Genomic DNA, 23869 nt, shown 5'->3' with positions numbered 1-23869 from the left:
TGTGCTGAACTCCTGTCAGTTCAAGAGAGACTCAAATTCCTCCCTCTAATAAATGAGTCTAAATAATGTAAAGGACCAAGGGTATGTATATTGTGTAGGAACAAATCACAGTATTTAAAAGAAAATTATATTATTTGGGGAGAATCTTACCTACTGCATTTCAGCACCAAAAATTGCCTATTTTCAGTGTTAGACAAGCCCCATAAAACCAGATCACCTATAATCAGGGACTGCCTGTACTTTATATTAATTACTGACTGTAGAGTGTGCTACTAAGCAATAAAGGTTGAGAACCTCCGCAATAAAGCCATGTATAAATAAGCATTGAGTTTGTTTTATTGGCTGGCCCTTTCTCCCCTTGGGAGAGGTTGTAGGATGATGAAAGGGGAAGGGGGAGAGGCCAGTCACATACACACATTCTCTCTTTCATAACCAAGCACCTTAGGGAAGATGTTATCTGTCCTCGTGTAATTTAAAATTCTTCAAAGGTTAAAAAAAATAATCGAGTCCAAAATATTTAATATCTACATTTACACCAATTTATTCTTCAAAAAATATACACTACTAAAATAAAAAATACTTAAATCTAAAACTAAACTGCTATCACAGCTATATGGTACAACTAAACCTGAATAATAGGTATAAAGTGTGTAGAGCAAATTGCTAATACTAATAAAATCTTTAGAATCTACTTGTAGGTCTTATTTCTCTCCCATTACAAGAGGTCACATTTGTAAACAGGGAAGCAAAATATAAAATAGAAATACACATGCTTTCCACAGCATGCAAATGATTCCCCAAGTATTTGGCCGTTGTCACCTTAACAATCTCAATGTTCATGTACTGCATAATGCTTTTCTAAGAACTATCAGAGTAGGGATCTGTAGACTACTCTATCTTAATTAAAGGGAAACTTCACCAATTCTTAAAAAAAAAAAAAACCTTAAGTCTAATACTGTGCAAGTAACAGGTTCACACTAAATAAAATACCGTCAGAGTATTACACTATGTTCGTACTCTACATATTTTCTTGTTTGGAAAATAATCCTCTAGATAGCAATTCAATGTAAATCAATCCAGAATATTAATAATCATGAATAGTTTTGACATTACAAAAATAACCATATGGCACATTAGAAAACACCCTGTATATATTGCAAATTTAGCGTAAAAGGTTCTTATATTATACCATTCTCTAAATATGCTGCAAGATTATGTAGTACTCACAATGCTAAGAAAAGATGGGGTTCTCTTTATTTACCATACAGTAACATTACATTCTTGTAAACAAAAAATACATCATCTTAACAGCAGCTATTTACTTTTCTCATTTATGACTTCCATAAAGGGCTCGTAATACACCAAGTAGCTTCAGTTTACTGCAGCTCGCTTTTTTAAGGAGACTGTAATCAAGTTAAGAACATCTAGTGCAGCAACAGGGATTTGAGTACCTGAAAAAGAAACAATTATTGTGAAATCTGTCAAGTACCTACATGACTAAGGCAACTTCTTTAATATTGTATAGTACCAGCCGGTAAAAATCTTCAGGACTGAATAAAAACATGAACAAATTCCAAGGATATAGCAGAAACAATGGGTATTGTATCCATATTTACTATTGACAAAGTAGATAGTAAGATACACTTTTCCTATAGAGTAACAAAAATAATATTTCAAGAAAATTCATATAAGACTGGCTTTAAAGTTCTAAAACAGTGGGCTTTAGTATGATGAATCAACTGCTCTCTGGGAGAAAAGCAATTAGGTCACATAAGCTCCTCATAACTGGTACCTAAAATCCTGTTTTGTTCATACGTGAAACAAACCTTCGGTCTTAACAATAGAATAATTTTTAAGCACCTAGCTCGAACTGGTTAAACAATCAGATTGTAAAGCAAGGAATCTGTGAAATGGCACGAGTGCACATATTGGGTGAAAGCTGGTCAAAGACTGCACAACCCACGCCATCACGTTTAGTCTTTTTCTTAACCGCCTTGGAGAGTGATGCAGTTGCTTACTCAACGTCCAAGCCAGTTTTGTGTGTGTGTGAGAGTATGGCTTCCTCTGCATCTTCACGGCCTCGTCAGCGTATGTGCCCAGGTGATCAAGGTTTCCTGTGTTCTAGTTTTCTGGCTGCTTCTGCTACAGACCCCCATTTCGACTTGCAGTAGGTGCCGTTCTGTTTTCTGTACTGTGACGAATCCCTGCCTGGAATGTCGTGCGAGGCCTAGATCGCAGTGGAAGTTATTTTATAGTACGAGGGAGCATCACAGTTTCAACTCTTCCTTCTTGGGAAGGGTTTTCTTCTCGTCGCCTAGATGCTTTGTCTTCTCCCTCAATCACACCCCATGATGTTAGTGTTTGTGTACCTGTGTCCCCTTCCTTTTCGTCCATTGATTCATCATTGAAATTATCAGGAGGTCCTCAGGCTGATTTAATGAGTAATGTCGTCCCCTCTTCTTCGGGTATTAATTTGCTTCCCAGGAGGGAGGGGACTGTTTCATCTGTTTCTTTTGTTTCAGAGTCGGAGGCATCCAAAATGGCGGCACTCTGGGCATCGTTTGGTCTACGGGGTTCTCCCTCTTTGGAGGGTTGGTTGATGTATTTCATGGGGGCTCGTTTCCTCCCCCCCTCAGGCTGCCCCCATGGCCTTCTCTACATTGGTGCCCGCGGTCAGCCATCTTGTATTGAGCCGCCTAGGTATCATGTTATCGCTCCTCCAGTGAGGCTAGCTGCTAGCTCGGGTCAGGGGGAGGTCGTGACGTCACGCCCAGCTCCATAGGTGACGTCACTCCCAGTTTCTTCGGTGACTTCACTCTCAGCTACGTCAGTGTCGTCAGTTGGGGCTGCTTTGCTGTCTCTCCCTCATGTGTCATCATCACTGCTATCTGTGATGTATCCTCTTCCAACTATGATGTCTGCATCCTCTCTCACAGATCTGTCAGAGGCCTTATGTCAGGCAGTTCTCTGATGTGTCTCCTCCCACTTCTCCCGCTAAGAGGGTGTGTAAGGAAGAAGAGGCGTCTTCTTTCCCTGCATTGCCTCCTTCCACACCGCGTTAGAGGATTAAGGACTTTGCAATTTCTTCGACAGCAAGTGAAGAGAGTCCATCGCCTGCTGCCGCTCACGTCCGTGTTCCTGAGAGTGATAGTGTTTCATTTGCTGCTCCTTGTGGTTCTTCTTCCCTTGCTCAAGGTGTCAATGGTGTGTGTGGAAGTGGTGTCAGTGGGAATGATCCATCCTCTTAGTGCAAAGTCGGATCTCCCTTGTGCACTCTGCTGTTGCTTCGTCGTCCCCTACTTCGGTACACGGACTTGTAGCAGCCTCGCATGCATGTGCGGATGTTGGTGATTTATCCTCTGCTGCTTCTGCTATGTGCCTGTTTATCATTGTAAAGATGTTAAGGCACCAATGAAAAGATCAAGGTTGTTAATACGGAAGTGGTTCAGCCTGTGCATTTGCCTTCTCCTGATGGTGCTCTTCATGGTTCGCCTCCATGAGGTTCTCACTCTGTATCTAGAGTTCGAAATACATCTCCGTCGCAAGGACGTGTCTGCTTCGCATGGCTGTGTATGTGAACACAAACTGAACCCGCTGTTGTGAGTGTTCAGTTGGTGTTCATTGTGTTGTGCTTGGTTCATCACAGAAGTCGGTGCACGGCTCCAGTCAGGACAGGTCTTTGGTGTCTGCTGGTTGGCACACCAGGTCCTTTGGCTGCTGAGTTTATGGTTGATGAATTGTCGCCTGCAGTTGGATTACAGAAAGCTGATGTTTCTGGAGAAAATTCTTCGGTGTTGACTAGTAAACAAGGCCTCCTTTTTGGTATGCGTTCTTTCTGATCTGCCAGTTTCATGGGCATAAACTAAAATGGTGCATGATAGTTGAAGTTAGATAGCAAAAATACATTAAAATAATTTGTTACCATACAAACTGGGTTGCATCACTCAAGAGTAAAAGGAATGGAAAGAAAGTTCCTATGCAAACACAAACTCATCTCTCACCTTATATAGTAAATTAAATAACAAAGATGTTTTCTGGAGAGCAAACACCAAACGTAAGAGAGGGCTCAACTTCACCCCCCCCCCCCTTTAGTTTTCTTTAAAAGAAAACTATTGAGATGGCTAAGTCTATCCATTCGCACTTCTGTCTGCATCTTAAAAGAAGCTGAGGCGTAGAGTACTGCAAATTGATATATATTGATTATCCACCCTCCAATCGTCAAACATACCAAATTGCAGCCCTCTAGCCTGAGTAGTTTTCATATTATTTAAAGTAAAAATTGGCCATGATTGTGCACCTGGCAGCGCTATAGATACCAACAACAAGGGCACCACCAGGCCGTGGCTAAAAGTTTTATGGGCCTTGGCTGAGTTTCATCAACGTATGCTGTGCAGAAAACTTGATTATGCCAAAAAAACTAACAAGTATTTTTTACTCTATTTTATTTTGATAAAGCATCAGGTAAAGAGACACCACTTTTAAGCATGAACCCAATTCACAAAGAAAAGAGAGTTCTGCCCAAGGAACTCATTCTTGTGGTTTTGACTTCACAAAGCTTGAGGAACAAAAGATAATTCAGGAACTAGGGATATTTTGTATGTTAAAAGGAAAGTCACTTTAAAGGAGGCCTTCTTCAGGAGGGACAAGGATAAGTAAATGTATAACATGTACTTTTGGGAGTATATGTATTGGGAAATGATCTATGCTCCATCAAGCAGCTCTGATGGGTAATTAAAGTTAATGAAGCTAAGTTTAATGTGGTAAAACCTATAAGACTTTCACATTTGTCTGTTCTTTTGATGCTGTGAAACCTTGATTTTCTCTCGCTGTCTCTCTCTTTTTTTTCCAAGCAGAAACAGAGAACTTCCTATATTCTAGCTTGAAATGGACTTCAGGGGTCTGAGTTCTGATTCTATGATTGTAATGGTATACAGACAAATAGTCGGTAGACTAAATGTCAACAACCAAACTGTTGACACACTTGAAATATCAATGGACAAAATGTTGATGGTTGTTACTTTTTATATGTCAAAGTACCAAATACCTTAAGCTGCAAAGAAATTAAAATTATATAAATATTTATTGTAAATTTTGCACAATTTGCTACTTTTCATAATAGGCTATACAAATGTAAAATAATTCAAATCAAATTCTTAGAAAAGGACCCTTACAAAGTTTAAATGACTACAATTGGTAAAAAATTTGAATGAGTACAAGTCTGCATTTAAATGACCCAGTTAATGGGCAAACAATTTGTTACTTTTATTTATTTCAAGCAGTACGTTCAAAGCTTATTTCAACTGTTTCTTTCTTGGAAGTCAGACTTCGGTATTAGTTTTATTTTCGGAAAAGGCTTACTACATAGAAATGGAGTTAATCAAAACCAACAAGGGAGGCAAGACACTTGTGTACGAAGGCTACATTGACGTTGTTGAGAAAGAAAAAGAAGAAAAAACCTACTGGAGATGTGAAAAATGAGGCCAATTAGCAATGGTGAAGTAATGTTATCTTAACAAGAACATTGCCATCCTCCTGATTTAATGCAAAGAGAAGTGCTCAAGGTCAAAGAAGAGTTGAAAGAAAATGTTAGAAAGAAATTCCTTCCTCAATAGTAAAAAAAATAATGTATGGAAAATATTCCCTTGGAAGTATCTGAAGCTTTACCAAAGAGGAGACACTTGTGCATACTGTAAAGGGAACTTATAGAAACTAGTAAAGGAAATTCATGACAGGAGGTGAAATTTTTTTTTTTTTTACAGTACAGCTGTGAAGAACTGAATATTTATTCTACCTCAATTGTGTTACTGTTCACAAAAAAAAGAATACATATGACATAATATTCAGTTGGCATAAAAGTCATAAATTAAACCTAGTTTCAGTATCACTTTACTTCGAACATTCAGCCATCAATAGCATGAAAAAACGTTTGCTGTATCTTGAAGTCTATGTTGTTTTGTTTTTTTACTGCCTCTGGTGAAAGGTACTAGGATTGGGTTTGCAGTGTTGGTACTGAAAATTCAATGCTCATAAAAAGCAACCCCTTGCATTTGTGTCACAAGATGATATTCATGATTGTTTTGACACTGGCATCTCTTGACAAAGAAACTGATAATATTTTTCATGGATTTCCACAATCACAATGTTATACGTTAATCCAGTTTTGGATTTTTAAAATAATTTTTAGAAATCATACCATGTAGCTTTAAATAAATATCCATATTACACTTCACTATTTTTGTAAAGTTTTTATGCTTATGGTACTTAGTCCAATGGCATGTAAAAAGTAATGACCGTCAACATTTAGTCTATCGACAGGTATCGTGGGTTGTGCACGACCCAAGGAGTGTTTCAAAAAACATGTTTTCTTCCCATAAATTATCACCCATGTCAAATCTGGGTGTGATCGACCTGCAGACAGCCAGTGTACTGAGAGCTTCGATGGTGGTAAGACTTGCCTGTCTCTCTCTCCAGTGCATCCTCATTTTCTGAGAATCGCTAGGGTCGAAGCCGACCCACATGATAGAAAGGATAGTTTCTCAATGAACAGTGTGCATAGTCATGTGACTTTGTTGTGTTGGAGAGTCTAGCTGGATCCTATACCTACGTGATGCCACATATCGCCATATTGTCCAATTTGCTTCGAGTGCCACTTTGCATTTTTTGTAAAAAGCAAAGTTTTTAGATAAACATCAGATATTGAGTATTATTCATTTTAATCATGCTTTGTACTGTTGGAATATGTCGGAGGATGATGTTTCTATAAAATGAATGCCTTTGTGAATGGATTATCACGTTGTAAATGTGCTCAAGGTCATGTGGCCTTCTAGTGCCAATTTCCGTTTTTTTGCGAATAGCAAAGTTATTACGTAGCCAATTCATGTTGGACTGTGTGCATATTAGCTAATTAGTGTAGTTTTTTATATTGTAAATTGTTTCGGGATGTTTACGGGACACGAGAGCAACTATGGGAGCGGCAGATATGTCATATAGCAGAAATATTGTCCAATTTCTTTCAAGTGTAATTTTTTGAAGTTTTTGTAAAAAGCAAAGTTTTTAGGTAAACGTTGGAAATTGAGTATTATTCATTCTAATCGTGTTTTGTACTGTTGGAATATGTCGGAGGATGATGTTTCTATAAAATGAATGCCTTTGTGAATGCCTCCACGTACGATATGCCCTTATGGTCACGTGACCTTCATGTGCTGATTTTTTTTTTTTTTTTTTTTTTTTTTTGCAAAGAGCAAAGTTATTACGTAGCCAATTCATGTAGGACTGTGTGCATAATAGCCAATTTGTATAGTTTTTTATATTGGGAAATGTTTTACTATGCGTAAACATGTGCGGGAAACATTTTACTATGCTGTCTGTAGTAAACGCGTGCGTGACCTTGGTAGTGACTGAGGTGCCATATCGCCAATAATCCATGCGTCTTTGAATGCCCCTTTCTGTTTTTTTTTTTTTTTTTTAAAGCAAAGTTATTAGATAAATGTAGCGTATTGAAATTGAACAGTGTTCATGCTAATATAGTTTTGTTCATGTTAGTATAGTTTTATTCATGCTAGTATAGTTTTTATAGTGGAATATGTTGTGCTCGGGGCATTGTCTGCGACGATTCTGGTTGCCTTTTTTTTTCAGAGTGCTCATTTCTAATGTTTTGCCTGCTCTCTCTCTCTCTCTCTCTCTCTCTCTCTCTCTCTCTCTCTCTCTCTCTCTCTCTCTCTCTCTCCTCTTTGATCCTTTATGTTTAGTGTTTCGTATATTCATGGGTCTCTATCTCTCATACCTCTTTGATCCTTTATGTTTAGTGTTTCATATATTCTTGGGTCTCTCTCTCTCTCTCTCTCTCTCTCTCTCTCTCTCTCTCTCTCTCTCTCTCTCTCTCTCTCTCTCATCCTTTGTTTTATGTTTTGCATATTTCTCTCTCTCTCTCTCTCTCTCTCTCTCTCTCTCTCTCTCTCCCTCTCTTCTCCATATAAATAAATCCATCTTATCTCTGAAAGCTATAGTAAGTAAAGCTCGCGCTCTCTCTCTCATCCTTTGTTTTAGTGTTTTGCATATTTCTCTCTCTCTCTCTCTCTCTCTCTCTCTCTCTCTCTCTCTCTCTCTCTCTCATCCTTCATGTTTATGTTTCGTATATTTGTTTTATGCAAATCCATGCATAATTAGATAAAAAAACAAAATAACACATTGAAAATTACATTCCATTCCATTTTCATAAGAAATTTTCATGATGAAAATAGCAGGTAAAAAAGTGACTTTTAGATTTGGTCCCTGATATAACAGCTAATATCATCTTTGTCCAAATATTTTTACATAATTACATTTTAGGATAATATGACTTTATTCTGTTTAAAAATCAGCCACTTCCTAATTCATTTAGGTACCCAAAAAAATTCATGAAAATTTGACTTTTTTGGTGGGCCCAAAAAATTTACCCTTTTTTTCTCTTTTCAGATTTTGACCTCTATGGGTTCCGACACCTTTTCGGCTGTGGCACATTGTAAATTATAGTTTTAGGAAGGATTCCATCAATTTATTTTCTTATATAGGCTATTTTGTATTTTTTATAAATATTTTTGTAAATTATTTTTTGCTATATACTTATTTTTTAAAAATATTCGTAATAAATATTAAATTTGTAGATGGGTACTATTTATCTCTTCAGTAGTATAGTATTATCTTTAAACTAATTTTAGAAACTATAATGTACAGCAAAAATAAAGTTACTGATTTTTGGCAAATTTTTCTAAACGCTCGGGTCGAGGCCGACCCACGAAACCTTTAACCAGGTAGTGAAATAGCGATACCTGTCCAGGGTTAAGTCCATTCACATCTAACCAATGTGAACATTAAGACTGTCGACATTCTGCCTGTTGACATTTAGTCTGTTGTCATTTAGTCTGTCAACATTTTGACCCACTACCATTGTGATAAGCTCCCCTCACAAAAGGAAAGGACTCTATTTTGATGCAGCATATAAAAAACTAAACAAAAAACAATAAGACAACATATAGAACCTAAATTTCACAGGTGCTTTGGGGTCTGCATTTCTGATAAGTCTTAACATTGTCTTTTAAATGATAAAAGACCCTGCACTTGAATATTTTCTAGATACCTTAGTATTAACAGCAATTCCAAATAGTTCCCAACCTAAACTAATCCATATTTACATGTAACATATTTAATTTCATTTAAAAATGTATAAGTCCTACAATGGCAACAGAGCTTTCTGCTTCAGTCTGGCAATAGCATCCCAAGTCTTCATAAGATTCCTCTTGGTGCCCAAGACACTCAAAGGGCATGTAGCTGAAGAGATGTGGACAACTGGCTAATTCTCACTCTATCAGTGAAAGAAGTGGAGAGGGCCAGGATCTTGGTCTTGGCACTGCCAGAAGTTAGGTGTCATGGCCAACCTACCCAAGTCTGACCTGTCCCCCAAGAACAACATCAGATATCTGGATACGACAACCTTCCTGTCTCAAGAGGGCAGCAAACTTGCTGAGCAGCTGCCCATCCTCCATGACTTCTTCATGGAGACATTCCCAGGTAGCGATGCAGTGGCAGGTCCTAGGACGTCTAGTCTCAAGAAACTAGTTCCTAGGGGTAAGGTATATAGTATCTTGTCCCCCCAGTGGCAACTGAAGAACTGGCACTGACCAGAGAAGGACCTGTCTCAACTCAAAGGGGTGACAGAAGGTGAGGGAGTATTCAGCGTGGTGCAGAGATTCCTCCAACCTCTTGCAGGAAATTCCACTTGGCAGACCCTGCCCAGGATGTTGGCATGCTTGCACGCCTCGCAAAGGGGTTGGGGTACACACCTCAACTTTTGTGTGTGGTTCTGGGATGTGGGGTGCCAACAAAAGGGCAAAGCATATCGACCTGGAAATGAGCTGCAACCCAAAGTTGCCTTGGTACTGTTTCTCAGTTCCTGATCAAAAAACTGTGATGCAGGATGCCTTCCAGCACCCCTGGGGCCATCTAGATGTCTATACTTCCTACTGTTCAGTCACAAGAGAGGGTCCTCAACAGAATTTACCTGTCCCAGGGCCTTGGCATGACACTGGCAGATCCCCTGTGGCCACAGACGGACTGGTATGCAAACTTTTTGCACCTGCTGATGGATATCTTAAGGAAACTACCATATATGCCCACCTTTCTAGTTCAGGAGCACAACAGAAGGTATCATCGAGCAATGTCCTCAGAAGGAGGTTATCCAGCAGCTTTTCGGAGGGGCTGCTGCAGCCTTCACAAACTCCCTGAACCATATTTCATATGTCTACCAGGAAAGTGAACCGAATTCTGTGGTTGATGCTGTCAAAGGGGTCATGATCAGCTAAAAATCTCTCCTGAGGAAGTGGCAGGCTTCCTCATCTTCCTACGTTATGAGATGGCCCTCTCAGTTACCGCAGTCAAGGATACAGGATGGCCTTGACCCTAGTGTTTAACCAGTAGTCCAATTCCTGAGTTGTCTACCATCATCAGTTTTTTTTTTTTTTCTAGAAAAGGCCCTTCAAGAGAGGTCAAAGCCCTAGAATGGGATGTTACAACCATCCTAGCAAGTTTATATTGGCTCCCTTTTGAGTCCCTGCAAAATGTGTTTTGACTGTTTGACAGGGAGCTGACCTTGAAGATTATGCTCCTCCTTGACCTTACCACAGCCAAAGGATTTGAAGAGTTGCATGGCCTCTCCTACTACACATCCCTTCCAGAGGGGTGGTCCTCCAAGTCCTTGGAGATTGTCTCAGAATTTATGGCCAAAACACAATCCCTCAGTCCAAGATCTCTAAGTTCAAGAGTTTTTCAATTCCTTTCTTGAAAGACTTCCTTAGGGATGACTAGGAAGGATTGACTGGGTCTGGTCTGAAACCTGAGACAGTACCTGAAGCGGACAGCGTCCCTCAGACCAGTACGTAAGAGGCTTTGTTACTATGAGAAGTCATAGTCTGGGTTTATGACTCCAAAGGAGGGGGGGGGGGAGGTACCCCTCAGAAGAATCATGGCTTATGACACCAGAGGTATAAGTCCCTCCATCACCTACAAGAAGAACCACTCCATCCTACTGGCCCTGAAGGCTGGAATGTGGAAACAGCTAGTCGTATTCACATCCTTCTACCTGATGGATGTGGGGCACAAGTCCCTGGACACTCCAGGGGCTCCACCCAGGAAGTACAAAGGGTCACTGTAAGGAAATGGTGAGTTTTGGATGAACTTCCTTTGAAGGGAAGTGATAGTGTGTTAATTGTACGTAGTGACCAGAGACAGTGTGTAAATTGTACATAGTGACCTGAGACAATGAGGATACCTTCCCAGGCAACTTGGCCATCACTGGGGCATAATGCAGTGGCAGGAGAAAGGTTGTCATCCCTCCTAAAGGCGGCTCCATTTATGAAAAGAGTTCAAATTCCTGTAAGAACAAATAAATTTTTAAAATAATTTGTCATTTTTCTTTGATACAAACCATAACTTCCATAAAAGAATTTACCCTCATCTGCTGCCCTTCACTTTTCCGATCTTTCCCACAGTATAGTTGTGCAATAGGAGAGATCGGGCTGATTTCCATAGTGGACAAGCTAGGCCATGGGTCGGTAACCCCTGGCCTGTGCAGGATTTCAGTCTGGTCCATGATCTTAACACCGGGATATTATTTATCTAACAATTGTTACCTAGAGTAAGGCATTAAGCAATCCTCATAATACACTTGATATCATGGCCCCCCTCCGAGACATTGCAAAGCTGTCTGGCCTTCTCTTTCCAAAAGGTTGCAAATCTGAGCTAGGCTGTCTCGGGTCAAGTGATTCATAAGCCTACCCGATAGGATTTTATTTCTTCTGGTAAGTCAGTGACAGCTGAGGTGTGCCTTGCACAAGAAACTCCATTTTTGATAGCTATGGGTTTAGTATCACAATATAGCATGTACATACTGCATTTTATTGCAAATTCTTTTGATAAAATTATAAAACTCAACTGAAAATACTGGTTTTTGTGAAGGCAAAGATATCTGAGAATATTCTATGATTTAATGCATCTGGATTCTTGGAAAAAATGGATTTGGTGAAAGCTTAATAATAATTAAATGTGAGGCAACAAAGGTAACAATAATTGAAATTTTAAAAGTCCTCTCTGGTAATGAATACAGTAATGGAAGCCTATAAGAAGGCAAAACATTTAAATTTCCTCCAGCACAAAACTTAATTCAGGCAGTCCCTGATTATCGGTGGGGGTTCCATTCTTGTTGGGGTGCTGATAAGTGCAAACCGCCATTAACTGAAACCAGATGATATATGGCACCTCTGTTAGGTATGTTATGGCACCATAACTCTTATTAGCCACCAATAACTAAAACTGTGTTATGGCACCATAAAGCGCCGATTTTCTGGCACTAGACAAGCACCATAAAGCTGGATCGCCATTAACAGTGTTATGGCACCATAAAGCACCAATTTTCTGGCACTAGACAAGCACCATAAAACCGGGTCGCCATCATCAGAGTCCACCATTAACTGGGGACTGCCTGTTTTTGGTTAACAACACCCTTATTTAGGATAGGAAGAGAGATAAAAACAACCTTATTTAGAATGAAGAAAGATAAAATATGGCATTGCATTACCTGGTCCAAATATAGCTGCTGTCCCACATTCTTTTAAAAATTCATAATCCTGAGGTGGAATAACTCCTCCAGCAATGACCAAAATGTCAGGACGTCCAAGGTCACTCAAGGCTTTAATGAGCTCAGGAACTAATGTACGATGTCCTACAAAAATGTAAAAGAAAAATTTACCTTAAATATCAAAGTAAAAATGTGTAAAAACATAAAAGCATAGTGAAGAACACAACTGTAAAATATTTAGTATAAACCAATACAGAATGATAAAGTTCTTAATTATATGACATGTAGATGTACATTAACACATTTCTATAAATATTTCTTTACTGATGGCCAGGTACAATAAGAAATTAACAATAATATTCATTCAAGGTTTTTTCTTTACAGGCTATGAAATTATTTTCCACCACCATCTCCTCCCTAATGCAAATTTCAATTCCAGTCTAGTCTAGGTCATTTTCCTTGGGCCTTCCTGCTGGTCTTTATCATTTTCATTTTCATAACATGGATATCTTTTAAATGCTTCTTATCCTTTTTATTTTTATTTATAGTCTCTTTATTATTAGATTAGTTTTCACTTCAATTTTCTAAAAAAAATAAAAAATAAAAATGACATTGTTATCATTAATATATATATATATATATATATATATATATATATATATATATATATATATATATATATATATATATATATATACACACCACACACACACACACACACACACACACACACACACACACACACACACACACACACAATGGTACCTTGACCTACGAGTGAATTAATGTGCAAGGTTTCCGGGGTATGAGTTGTCACTCAGTCGATTTTTTGCTTTGTGAAAAGAGCAAAAAAATTGAAGTACGAGCTCAAGATGCTGCTGCTACTTAAATGGCATAGTGACAAACATTAAGAAAAGTAAATATGCATCTTTTCCATGAATCTTTTAAAAAGTTATGTATTACTTCACTTTATCCAATAATACTGTATGTATTCTCATATTATTGTATTATAAAATACTACTAACATAGCAGTCAATGTTTTGGTTTTTAAATCAGCTGATGGCAAATATGAGTTTGTTTTGCCATATTTACCTCAATTCTGAGAGAATTTTCTTGCTTCTGGTTAGCATAAACGAATATCTAGATACTTGACTTAACGAGACGAGAATTTTTCGTTATATGACATGTTTTCGAGTCGAAATATGACCTGAATACGACTCGTTGTGATTGTGAACTAAATATTTTTTTTTCGTATATGGATTATGTTGGTGGCATGTTTATTGAGTAAAAAAATTACGTAATTCTGATCGCTATTTTTCATGATATTTATCTTTCATTGGTGTGAAAACAACAGTAACTTGTGTTCTTTCAAGCCCAGTAGTTTTGATTAAAATGATTTGCTGTCAATTTTATCTACGGCTGTGTTTGATGGCATAAGTTTACAGGAGTTTTAATCCTTGTTGCCAATGCACGATAAAAGTCATTGGTAGCTTCAACAGTTTTCTCAGTTTCAGCTACAACTTGGTTTTAAATTTAACGTATATTTCTTAGTTGATCTTTGATATATATACATGTACATATAAATTATTAAAGCTACAATTGTCCTTTAATATCTAATTCGCTCTACCTCGGAATTCATATATTTTCATACCAAAGGGGAATTTTTTAGTTGACAATAATTTTGTCTTCTTGTGGGTTCGAACCAGCGGACAGAGACGAAAATCAGTGACGGTTTACACATGAAAATATATCAATTCCGAGGTAGAGCGAATTAAATATTAAAGGACATTAGTAGCTCGAATAATTTATATGAATCATATATCTATATCTATCTATATATATACTATATATATATATATATATATATATATATAGATATATATATATATATAATTATATATATAACATTAAAAAAGTAAATAAAAACATCAAAAAATTGAAAAAACTTAAGAATTAACTTTACTTTAAAAACCATCACAAGAATGTGTCAAAAGTAAAAGAGAGACCCAGTGCCTAACAACCTGTTAGAGTGGAGAAGGAAGAACGAATGACCAAGACTGCAGACCTACCCAAGACTTCAGTTATGCTAGATATAGAGGAGCAGCAGATACGTTGGAGTTTAAAGACAGAAACCAGCTGTTTAATGTATAAAGATTCAAGGGTGGTGAGGTAGTTACAATGGCTTGTACCATCAATAATAGAAAAATGTTTATATTTATATATATATATATATATATATATATATATATATATATATATATATATATATATATATAGACACACACACACGCACAGGCAGACCCCGGTTACCGACAAAATTCGAAAGTCTATGGGCGCCACAATCCACCTTACGGTGCCCTAGACAGGTTAACAATACTTTAGATAGTGTCTAGTCCAGATTTTTGCTCTACTATGTAAAAACTCTCTTAATGAAAATGTAGATTTTCATTTGTCTAATCATTTACTATGGTCTGCATAGTAGTACTGCAAATTTTTAATTTCAAATTTGATGAATTTACAGGTAAATCTTGGCCTAGAATAAGAGAGAGAGAGAGAAAATTTCACCTTTTACAGAATACTGTTTCCAACTTCTCTTTATTTATCATGTCTTCTAGTTAAATAAGTTGGCAAATCAAAAGAGAATGAAAAAGCTATCGTTAGTAACATTATAATTGTTGCTTCAATGCTACAACCATAAACAACTGAATGAAAACAATTGTTTTGCTACAACAACCGAACCGAATCTGATGATAACATTGTATAATTGGTAAATAATTACTGTAGTTTTGTTACAAAATGATGTTAATTAAGTAGAATAGGACTGACATATTTTACACTATACATTTATTTACTATGGAAAAAATATCGGAGAAAACAATGTCCACACTGCTAATGACTATAAAATATCGTGCATCAGTAACACGGATGAAACTCAAATGCAAATAATAGGGGAGAAAAAGTATTTTACTGTTGTTTTCATGCCGATGAAAGACATACATAAAACTATTATGATGAAATAAGGTAAAAATAGCAAAAGGAATGTTAATAAAAAAAAATGCTCCTGGTGCCATCTATTAACGAAAAAAAAAACTAAATCAAGTTTCACAGCAAGACGTATTTAAAGTCATAATTCGAACTTTTAATAAACACTTCATTTAACAAAACTTAAAACTTGTCCCATATGAACAGAGTTTCTAGAGATTAATTTGTGCTAAGTAGAAGCAAGAAAATCTCTGAATTGAGTTAAGTGCAGCAAAATAACTTACCTCTGTCAACTGATTTTTCCAAACCAAAACATGATCAGTTTGCATTTTATAATACAATAGTAATACAGCTACTTCTCAATTAACGTGTTTAATTACGCGTTTTCAGTTTGACGCGAGCTAGTAAATATTTAAATGTTTAAAAAACGTAACAATTTCGATTTAATGCGAATTGGTGCCCGAGCGTTGTTTTCAAATTATCAGCGCTGCAGACGACGGCTATCAACATAACAAAGCGCAGTACACTGTATGTATTTATTAACCCTTAAACGCCGAAGCGGTAAAAAAAAATTGTCTCCCGTGTGCCGGAGGTGTTTCAGAGTGAGCGCGGAAGCGGAAAAAATATTTTTTTCAAAAAACCACAGCGCGCTTAGTTTTCAAGATTAAGAGTTCATTTTTGGCTCCTTTTTTTGTCATTAGCGTAAGTTTAGTATGCAACCATCAGAAATGAAAAAAATTATCATTATCATATATAAATAATGCGATATATGATAGCACAAAAACTAAATTTCATATATAATTGTATTCAAATCGCTCTGTGCGCAAAACGGTTAAAGGTAACAAGTTACTTTTTTTTCGTTGTAATTTACACTAAACTTCGATCATTTTGGTATATAACACATTGTAAAATGATAAAAGCAACACAGAGAAAATATTATCACAAAATAATGCATGAATTCGTAATGCACGGACGTAAACAAATATTTTTTTTTAAATTCACCATAAATCTAAATATTGTCCTAGAGACTTCCAATTTCTTTCAAAATGAAGACAAATGATTGAATATTACTATACTGTAAGAGTATTAGCTTACAATTGCAGTTTTCGACCATATCTGACGAGTTAAAGTTGACCGAATATCGAATATATATATTTTTTATATGCAATTATTTCGGAAATAAGAAAAGCTACAACCTTCAAATATTTTTCGTTTTATTCTACATGAAATTGCGCACATTTTCATATATAAAACTCTATGAAATGCCTAATATGAAACGGAGCAAATATTCTGAGAATGGGACGTACGCATTTCGGAGATTTGTGGCGGAAAATCCGCGCGAGGAGGGAAGGAAAGATTTTTTTTAAAATTCATCATAAATCTAAATATTTTGCTAGAGACTTCGAATTTGTTTCAAGATGAAGATAAATGACTGAATATTACTAGACTGTAAGAGTTTTAGCTTACAATTGCGTTTTTCGACTATTTCGGTAGTCAAAGTTGACCGAACGTGGTTTTTTTTCTATTTATCGTGATTTATATGCAAATATTTCAAAAATGAGAAAAGCTACAACCTTCAATTATTTTTTGTTGTATTTTACATGAAATTGCGCACATTTTCATATATAAAAATTTATGTAACAGCTAATTTAAAATGGTGCAAACATTACCACAATCGCACGTATGATTTTTTCGGAAGAGTTGCCGCGCGGACGTAAAGAAAATGTTATTTTTTTCATAAATTCACCATAAATCAAATATTGTGCTAGAGACTTCCAATTTGTTGCAAAATGAAGGTAAATGCTTGAATGTTACTAGAATATAAGCGTTTTAGCTTACAATTGCGTTTTTCGACCATTTCCGTAGAGTCAAAGTTGCCCGAAGGTTGAAATTTTGGCAATTATCGTTATTTATATGAAAATATCTCAAAACTGATAAAAGCTACAACCATGTGTTGTTTTTAGTTGTATTGTGCATGAAATTGCGCACATTTCCATATATAAAACTTTATATAACGGCTAATTTAAAATGGTGCAAACATTACCACAATCGCATGTATGATTTTTTTCGGAAGAGTTACCGCGCGGACGTAAGGAAAAAGTTTTTTCATAAATTCACCATAAATCGAAATATTGTGGTAGAGACTTCCAATTAGTTGCAAAATTAAGGTAAATGATTGAATATTACTAATATATAAGAGTTTTAGCTTGCAATAGCGTTTTTTGACCATTTCGGTAGAGCAAAGTTGACCGAAGGTTGAAATTTTGGCAATTATCGTTATTTATATGAAAATATCTCAAAACTGATAAAAGCTACAATCATGAGTATTTTATTGTTGTATGCTACATAAAAATGCGCACATTTTCATATATAATACTTCATGTAACGGCTAATTTACAATGGTACAAAAATTATGTCAAAATAACAAAATAATTTCCGAGATGTGTCACAGATACTTTTTAGTGTGGCAAGAAAGAAATTCGCGCTTGCGCGCCTGCGTAATGATTGTAAACAAAACAACAACTTGATCCGTGAACTCCCAGCATCCCCAAGGCGCGTGATTCAAGAGTTTTCGGCTGGTAGGCATAAAAGTATTTTTCCGTGAATTTTTAAAAATCTTTTGTAAGTCGACGTAAAATACGTCCAGTCGGAAAACGAGAGACAAAAACTGTCAACGTAAAATACGTCCAGTCGGCAGTAAAGGGTTAATAAAGCAAAAAACTTTATTTATTAACCCTCTTACGCCGAAGCCCTAAAAATCAAAACCTCTCCTGTATGCCGGCGCCGGTTTGGAGTGAGCGTGGAAGCGGAAAAAATATTTTTTTCAAAAAATCACAGCGCGCTTAGTTTTGAAGATTAAGAGTTCATTTTTGGCTCATTTTTTTTTCATTGCCTGAAGTTTAGTATGCAATCATCAGAAATGAAAAATAATATTATTATCATATGTAAATAATGCGATATATGGTAGCGAAAACAAAAAAATTCATAGATAATTGTATTCAAATCACGCTGTGCAAAAAATGGTCAACTCTAACGAGTTACTTTTTTTTCGTTGTATTGTACACTAAATTGCAATCCTTTTGATATATAATACATAGTAAAACAATAAAAGCAACACCGGAAAAATATTATCACAAAATGATGTACGAATTCGTAACGCGCGGACGTAAAAAAATGTTATTTTCAAAAATTCACAGTAATTCCAAATATTGTTCTAGAGACTTCCAATTTGTTCCAAAATTAAAACAAATGATTGAATATTACGATACTGTAAGAGTTTTAGATTAGAATTGCAGATTTCGACCATTTCAGACGAGTTAAATTTGACCGAATGTCGAAATTTTTATATATATATTTTTTATATGCACATATTTCGGAGATGGAAAAAGCTACAACCTTCAATTATTTTTTATTGTATTTTTCATGAATCTGCGCACATTTTGATATATGAAACTCTATAAAAAGGCTTATATGAAAAGGAGCAAATATTAGGATAATGCGATGTACGTATTTCCGAGACTTGCGGCCGCGAATCGGCGCGCGGAGTGAAGGTAAATATATTTTTCAAAAATTCACCATAAATCACAATATTGTTCTAGAGACTTCAAATTTGTTTCAAAATGAAGAAAAATGACGGAATATTACTAGGCCGTAAGAGTTTTAGCTTACAATTGCGTTTTTCAACTATTTCGGTAGAGTCAAATTTGACCGAACGTGGTTTTTTTTCTATTTATCGTGATTTATATGCAAATATTTCTAAAAAAGAGAAAAGCTACAACTTTCAATCATTTTTAGTTGTATTCTACATGAAATTGCGCACATTTTCATAAATAAAACTTTATGTAACAGTTAATTTTAAATGGTGCAAACATTTCGACAATCGCACAAAAAAATTCTGATTTTTTCGGAAGAGTTACCGCGCAAACGTAAGGAAAATGTTTTTTTTTTTTTTTCATAAATTCACCATAAATCGACATATTGTGCTAGAGACTTCCAAGTCGTTTCAAAATGAAGGTAAATGATTGAATATTACTAGAATATAAGAGTTTTAGCTTACAATTGCGTTTTTCGACCATTTCGGTAGAGTCAAAGTTGACCGAAAGTTTAAAATTTTGCACTTAACGTTATTTATATGAAAATATTTCGAAACTGATAAAAGCTACAACCATGGGTTGTTTTTCGTTGTATTGTGCATGAAATTGCGCACATTTCCATATATAAAACTTTATGTAACGGCAAATTTAAAAGGGTGCAAACATTAGGACAATCGCACGAAAAAATTTATCGGAAGAGTTATCGCACGAACGGAAGGGAAAAGTTTTTTCATAAATTCACCAATTTGTTGCAAAATGAAGGCAAATGATTGAATATTACTCTAATATAAGAATTTTAGCTTACAATTGCGTTTCTCGACCATTTCTGTAGAGTCAAAGTTGACCGAAGGTTGAAATTTTTGCACTTATCATTATTTATATGAAAATATTTCAAAACTGATAAAAGCTACAATCATGAGTGATTTTTTGTTGTATTTTACATGAAATTGCACACATTTTCATATATAATACTTCATGTAAAGGATAATTTAAAATGGTGCAAAAATTATGTCAAAGTGACGAAATAATTTCAGAGATGTGTCACCAATACTTTTTAGTGCGATAAGAAAGAAATTCGCGCTTGCGCGCCTGCGTAGCGATTGTAAACAAAACAATGCCTTGATCCGTGAACTCCCAGCATCCCCCAAGGCGCGTGATACAAAAGTTTTCGGCTGGTAGGCCTATAAGTATTTTTCCGCGAATTTTAAAAAAAAACTTTTTTGAGCCGACGTATGATACGTCCAATCGGCATACAGGAGACATTTTGACTCGACGTTTAATACGTCCAATCGGCGTAAGGGTTAATAAAGTGAAAGATTTTATTTTTCTTTTTTGTCCGACTTACATAGTATTTCGTATATATTAATAATGCAGTACAGAGTTCCCTAAGTAAACCCCCTTATTACTGTTACTGTATTTCTTATGGGAGAAATATGTTTAAATAACACTTTTCTTTAATTAACGTGCGCTCTCCAGGAACATAACCCTCGCATTAATTGAGAGATGACTATATAAGACTACATACAGTTTTATTGGATACAGCGAAGTAAAGGATAACATTTTAAAAGAGCTAATTATGTTTGTATTTTATGAGGCGATCTTGGCACTTTGGCTAAGCCACTGATAACCAGATAATGGTGCTATAAACCCTATGGAGGGTAAAAACCCAGTTATGAATACAGGCAGTCCCCAGTTTACATATATATATTATATATATATATATATATATATATAATATATATATATATATATATATATATATATATAGATATATATATATATATATATATATATATATATATATATATATGATATATATATATATATATATATATAATATATATTATATATATATAATATATATATATATATATATATATATATATATATATATATATACACACACACCAGGTAATTACTTAGCTAACACCTATGCTCACACAAAATTTCACTGTAATACGAATACGAATGTTGCAAGGGGGGAAGTGGTTGGCCTCACCTATTGCCATGGAAGCGACAGAAGCCAGCAGTGTCTTTCTATTTATTGCCAAAAAATGCCAGCAGTGTCTTTCTATTTATTGCCAAAAAATCCATGAACAAAAAACAGAGAGGAGGAGGGAGGGCTCTGATTTAATAATTACTTGGTAAGTATATATATACAGTAGAACTTTATTTTATTAGAAAAATGTCATTTTTACACAAGTAATTGCTTTGTTGAATCAAAGGCACCATTAACTGGTTATGAGCTCCAAAATCCGGTTATCAGCGCCAAAAATAGGTGATTTTCAGTTTCCGGCAATTTTCGCTCATCACCAAGCCCCACCAATAACCAGGGACTGCCTGTATTCTAATTCAATGCATTAAGTATGTTAATAAACTAGAAAAGGTGGCTAACACTGAAACAATGGTTATCACTTCCTCACCTGGTAATACAGCTACAGCAGATGATTACTGCCTCTGGTTGTGCTTATCTTAACATGTAGTAGCACAACAGTGTGTCAATAGTCGCCTATGCATCAGTGGGAGTCTTACAATGGAGGATATGCCTGATTGCCGACAAGACTTGAAACTGGAAAAAAATCTTGCCCTTACCTAGGGTGCAGTACCACTACAACAAACCAGAGGACAACCTCTATAACCAATCCTGAGACACACACACACTAAAACTACCCATCCAACAAACTGGTGGGCCCTCCAGGTACGATGTACCCCACAGGCTCCCCAAAAACTTGACATCCTTACAACAAGGCAAAGAGACAGAAGAGACACAGTATATCTCCTATGCTTCTTCCCCCAATACCTTGCCAGCCACTGCCAAAGGACTGAGGGTAACTTCTATTTTCAAATACTGTTTCCACTTCTTTCAAATAATGAGACGCAGAGATCAACTTGCACCTCCAATATGTTGACTGAAGAATGTCTGAGAGGGATAAATTATGTTTGAAGGCAAGAGAGGTGGCAATTGCTCTGACTTCATGAGTTTTAACTTTGATTAAGGGAAAAGTGTTCTGAATCCAGGAATGTGCTTTGGAGATCAGATCTCTAACAAAGAATGAAAGGGCGTTCTTAGAAAGAGGATGAGAATGAATCTTGATAGAACACCAGAGGTTACTTGAAGGTCCTCTGCTTTTCTCAATCCTATGTAGATAGTACCTCAGAGCTTTGACTGGGCAAAGAACTCGCTCCTCTTCATGCGGGCCCAGGATACCCATTGCCTTCTTGATATGGAAGGAGCACAGATCCTTATTCTTAGCCAAGAATCCCAAGGCTCAAAAGGAGGGCCCATAAGCCACTTAAGGACTACCTTTAAGTTCCAAGACACTGGCTTCTTCTGTAAAACTTGATGAGATCATTAAGACCCTGATTAGATGAAAGAGCCAAACTCTGTGCTTTAAAACCAAGGAAAGCATCGCTCTGTATCCTTAAATGGTGAATGAGGAAAGGCTCTTAGAAGTCTTGAAATACACGAGAAAATCTACAAGCTGGGCTAAAGACGTCTCAGACGATGTGATGTGATGTCTGAGGCACCATTGATGGAACACTGCCCACTTCGACTAGTAGACTTTGCGATATCTTCCACAGCTGCTCTCAAAAAACCTTTTGCTCTGATGAGTTTCCTGACAGTCTGAAGCCTGTCAGAGCGAGAATGAATATTCCTTAGTGGTACCTCCTGAAGTGCACTGTCTTGAGTAACCAAGGTCTTTGGGGAAGCAACCCCATGAAGTCTACCAGAAAATGAAGAAGGTTTGGGAACTATTCTTTCTTGGGCCAGAACGGAGTGACTAGTGCCATTGAACCATTGCAGTGAGACACGAACTTGTTCAGTACTTCCAAGACTAAGCTGAATGGAGAGAAGACATAGAGGTCTAGACTCGACCAATCTTACAGCCTGTTGTCTGTTACCCAAGCAAGGGGATCCAGGGCTGGAGAGCAGAAGAGAGGAAGTAAATTGTTTCTTGAGGAGGGAAACAAGTCTGTGGAGGTTTGCCCCACTATCTCCAAAGGTTGATGCAAATCTTGTTGTCCAGGGTTCATTCGGTAGGAAGGATCTGCTTCTGATGCTCAGCTCATCCGCGAGGACATTTAATTTCCCTTGAATGAAGTGAGTGACCAGAGTCACTTGATTCTGGTGGACCCTAAGAGGAAGTTCCTTTGCAGTCTGACAGAGGGAAAAGGAATGGGTTAGTACTCTCTTCTTAAGAACTTCAAAAGTGAAGAGAGACGCGAGTTCTGAGGAGCCATCTCGTATGGTTTATCAGCACAAGAAAGATCACAAAACATGTCTGCTAATAAGATATCATCTAAGCCTTTAAAATTCTCAATCTTCTTAGCAAGAGCTTTCACAGTCCAACCCAAGAAACTCAAAAACAAGATATTTTTTGACAAGATGATCCAGCTCTGATAACGAGAAGATGACTTGAGCCAAAGCGAGGGTTGATCAACAAGATGCATCAATGAGCTGAGAAGTCCCCTTGGGAGGAGGCAGCAATCCCCAGGGGAGAACTTAACCCACTTATGTTAAGGCCGGTACTTTCTCTTGACCAGATGAGAGGCGGATTGGGCAAAAGTAGCTTTGCCTTGCTCTCTCTTCATCGAACACCATTCGTCGATAGCCTTCACTGCCTTCCTAGAGGAGGACAAAAACACCATCTTGGGAAAGAGAGCTTGCTCTTCTTGAACACCAGCC

At 36.7% G+C, this 23869-nt stretch overlaps 1 protein-coding gene across 1 annotated transcript in view; it reads right to left on the bottom strand.

Annotated features, from left to right (window-relative positions):
• Positions 1–576: 576 nt before the first annotated feature.
• The window catches only part of LOC135221892 (methylmalonyl-CoA mutase, mitochondrial-like), a 169835-nt gene continuing 146542 nt past the window's right edge, over positions 577–23869 (bottom strand). Inside the window, exons 16-17 of the mRNA XM_064259869.1 lie at positions 12608–12751; positions 577–1451 (exon numbers count right to left, since the gene is read on the bottom strand). Of these exons, the coding sequence (XP_064115939.1) occupies positions 1372–1451; positions 12608–12751 (224 nt within the window). The 3' untranslated portion in view covers positions 577–1371. The remainder of the gene's footprint in view (positions 1452–12607; positions 12752–23869) is intronic.

Source organism: Macrobrachium nipponense, chromosome 3 (assembly GCF_015104395.2).
Source record: "Macrobrachium nipponense isolate FS-2020 chromosome 3, ASM1510439v2, whole genome shotgun sequence".
Taxonomy (NCBI): Eukaryota; Metazoa; Arthropoda; class Malacostraca; order Decapoda; family Palaemonidae; genus Macrobrachium; species Macrobrachium nipponense.
Note: the sequence above shows the minus strand (reverse complement) of the source record. Positions and strands in the feature narration are given on the sequence as shown.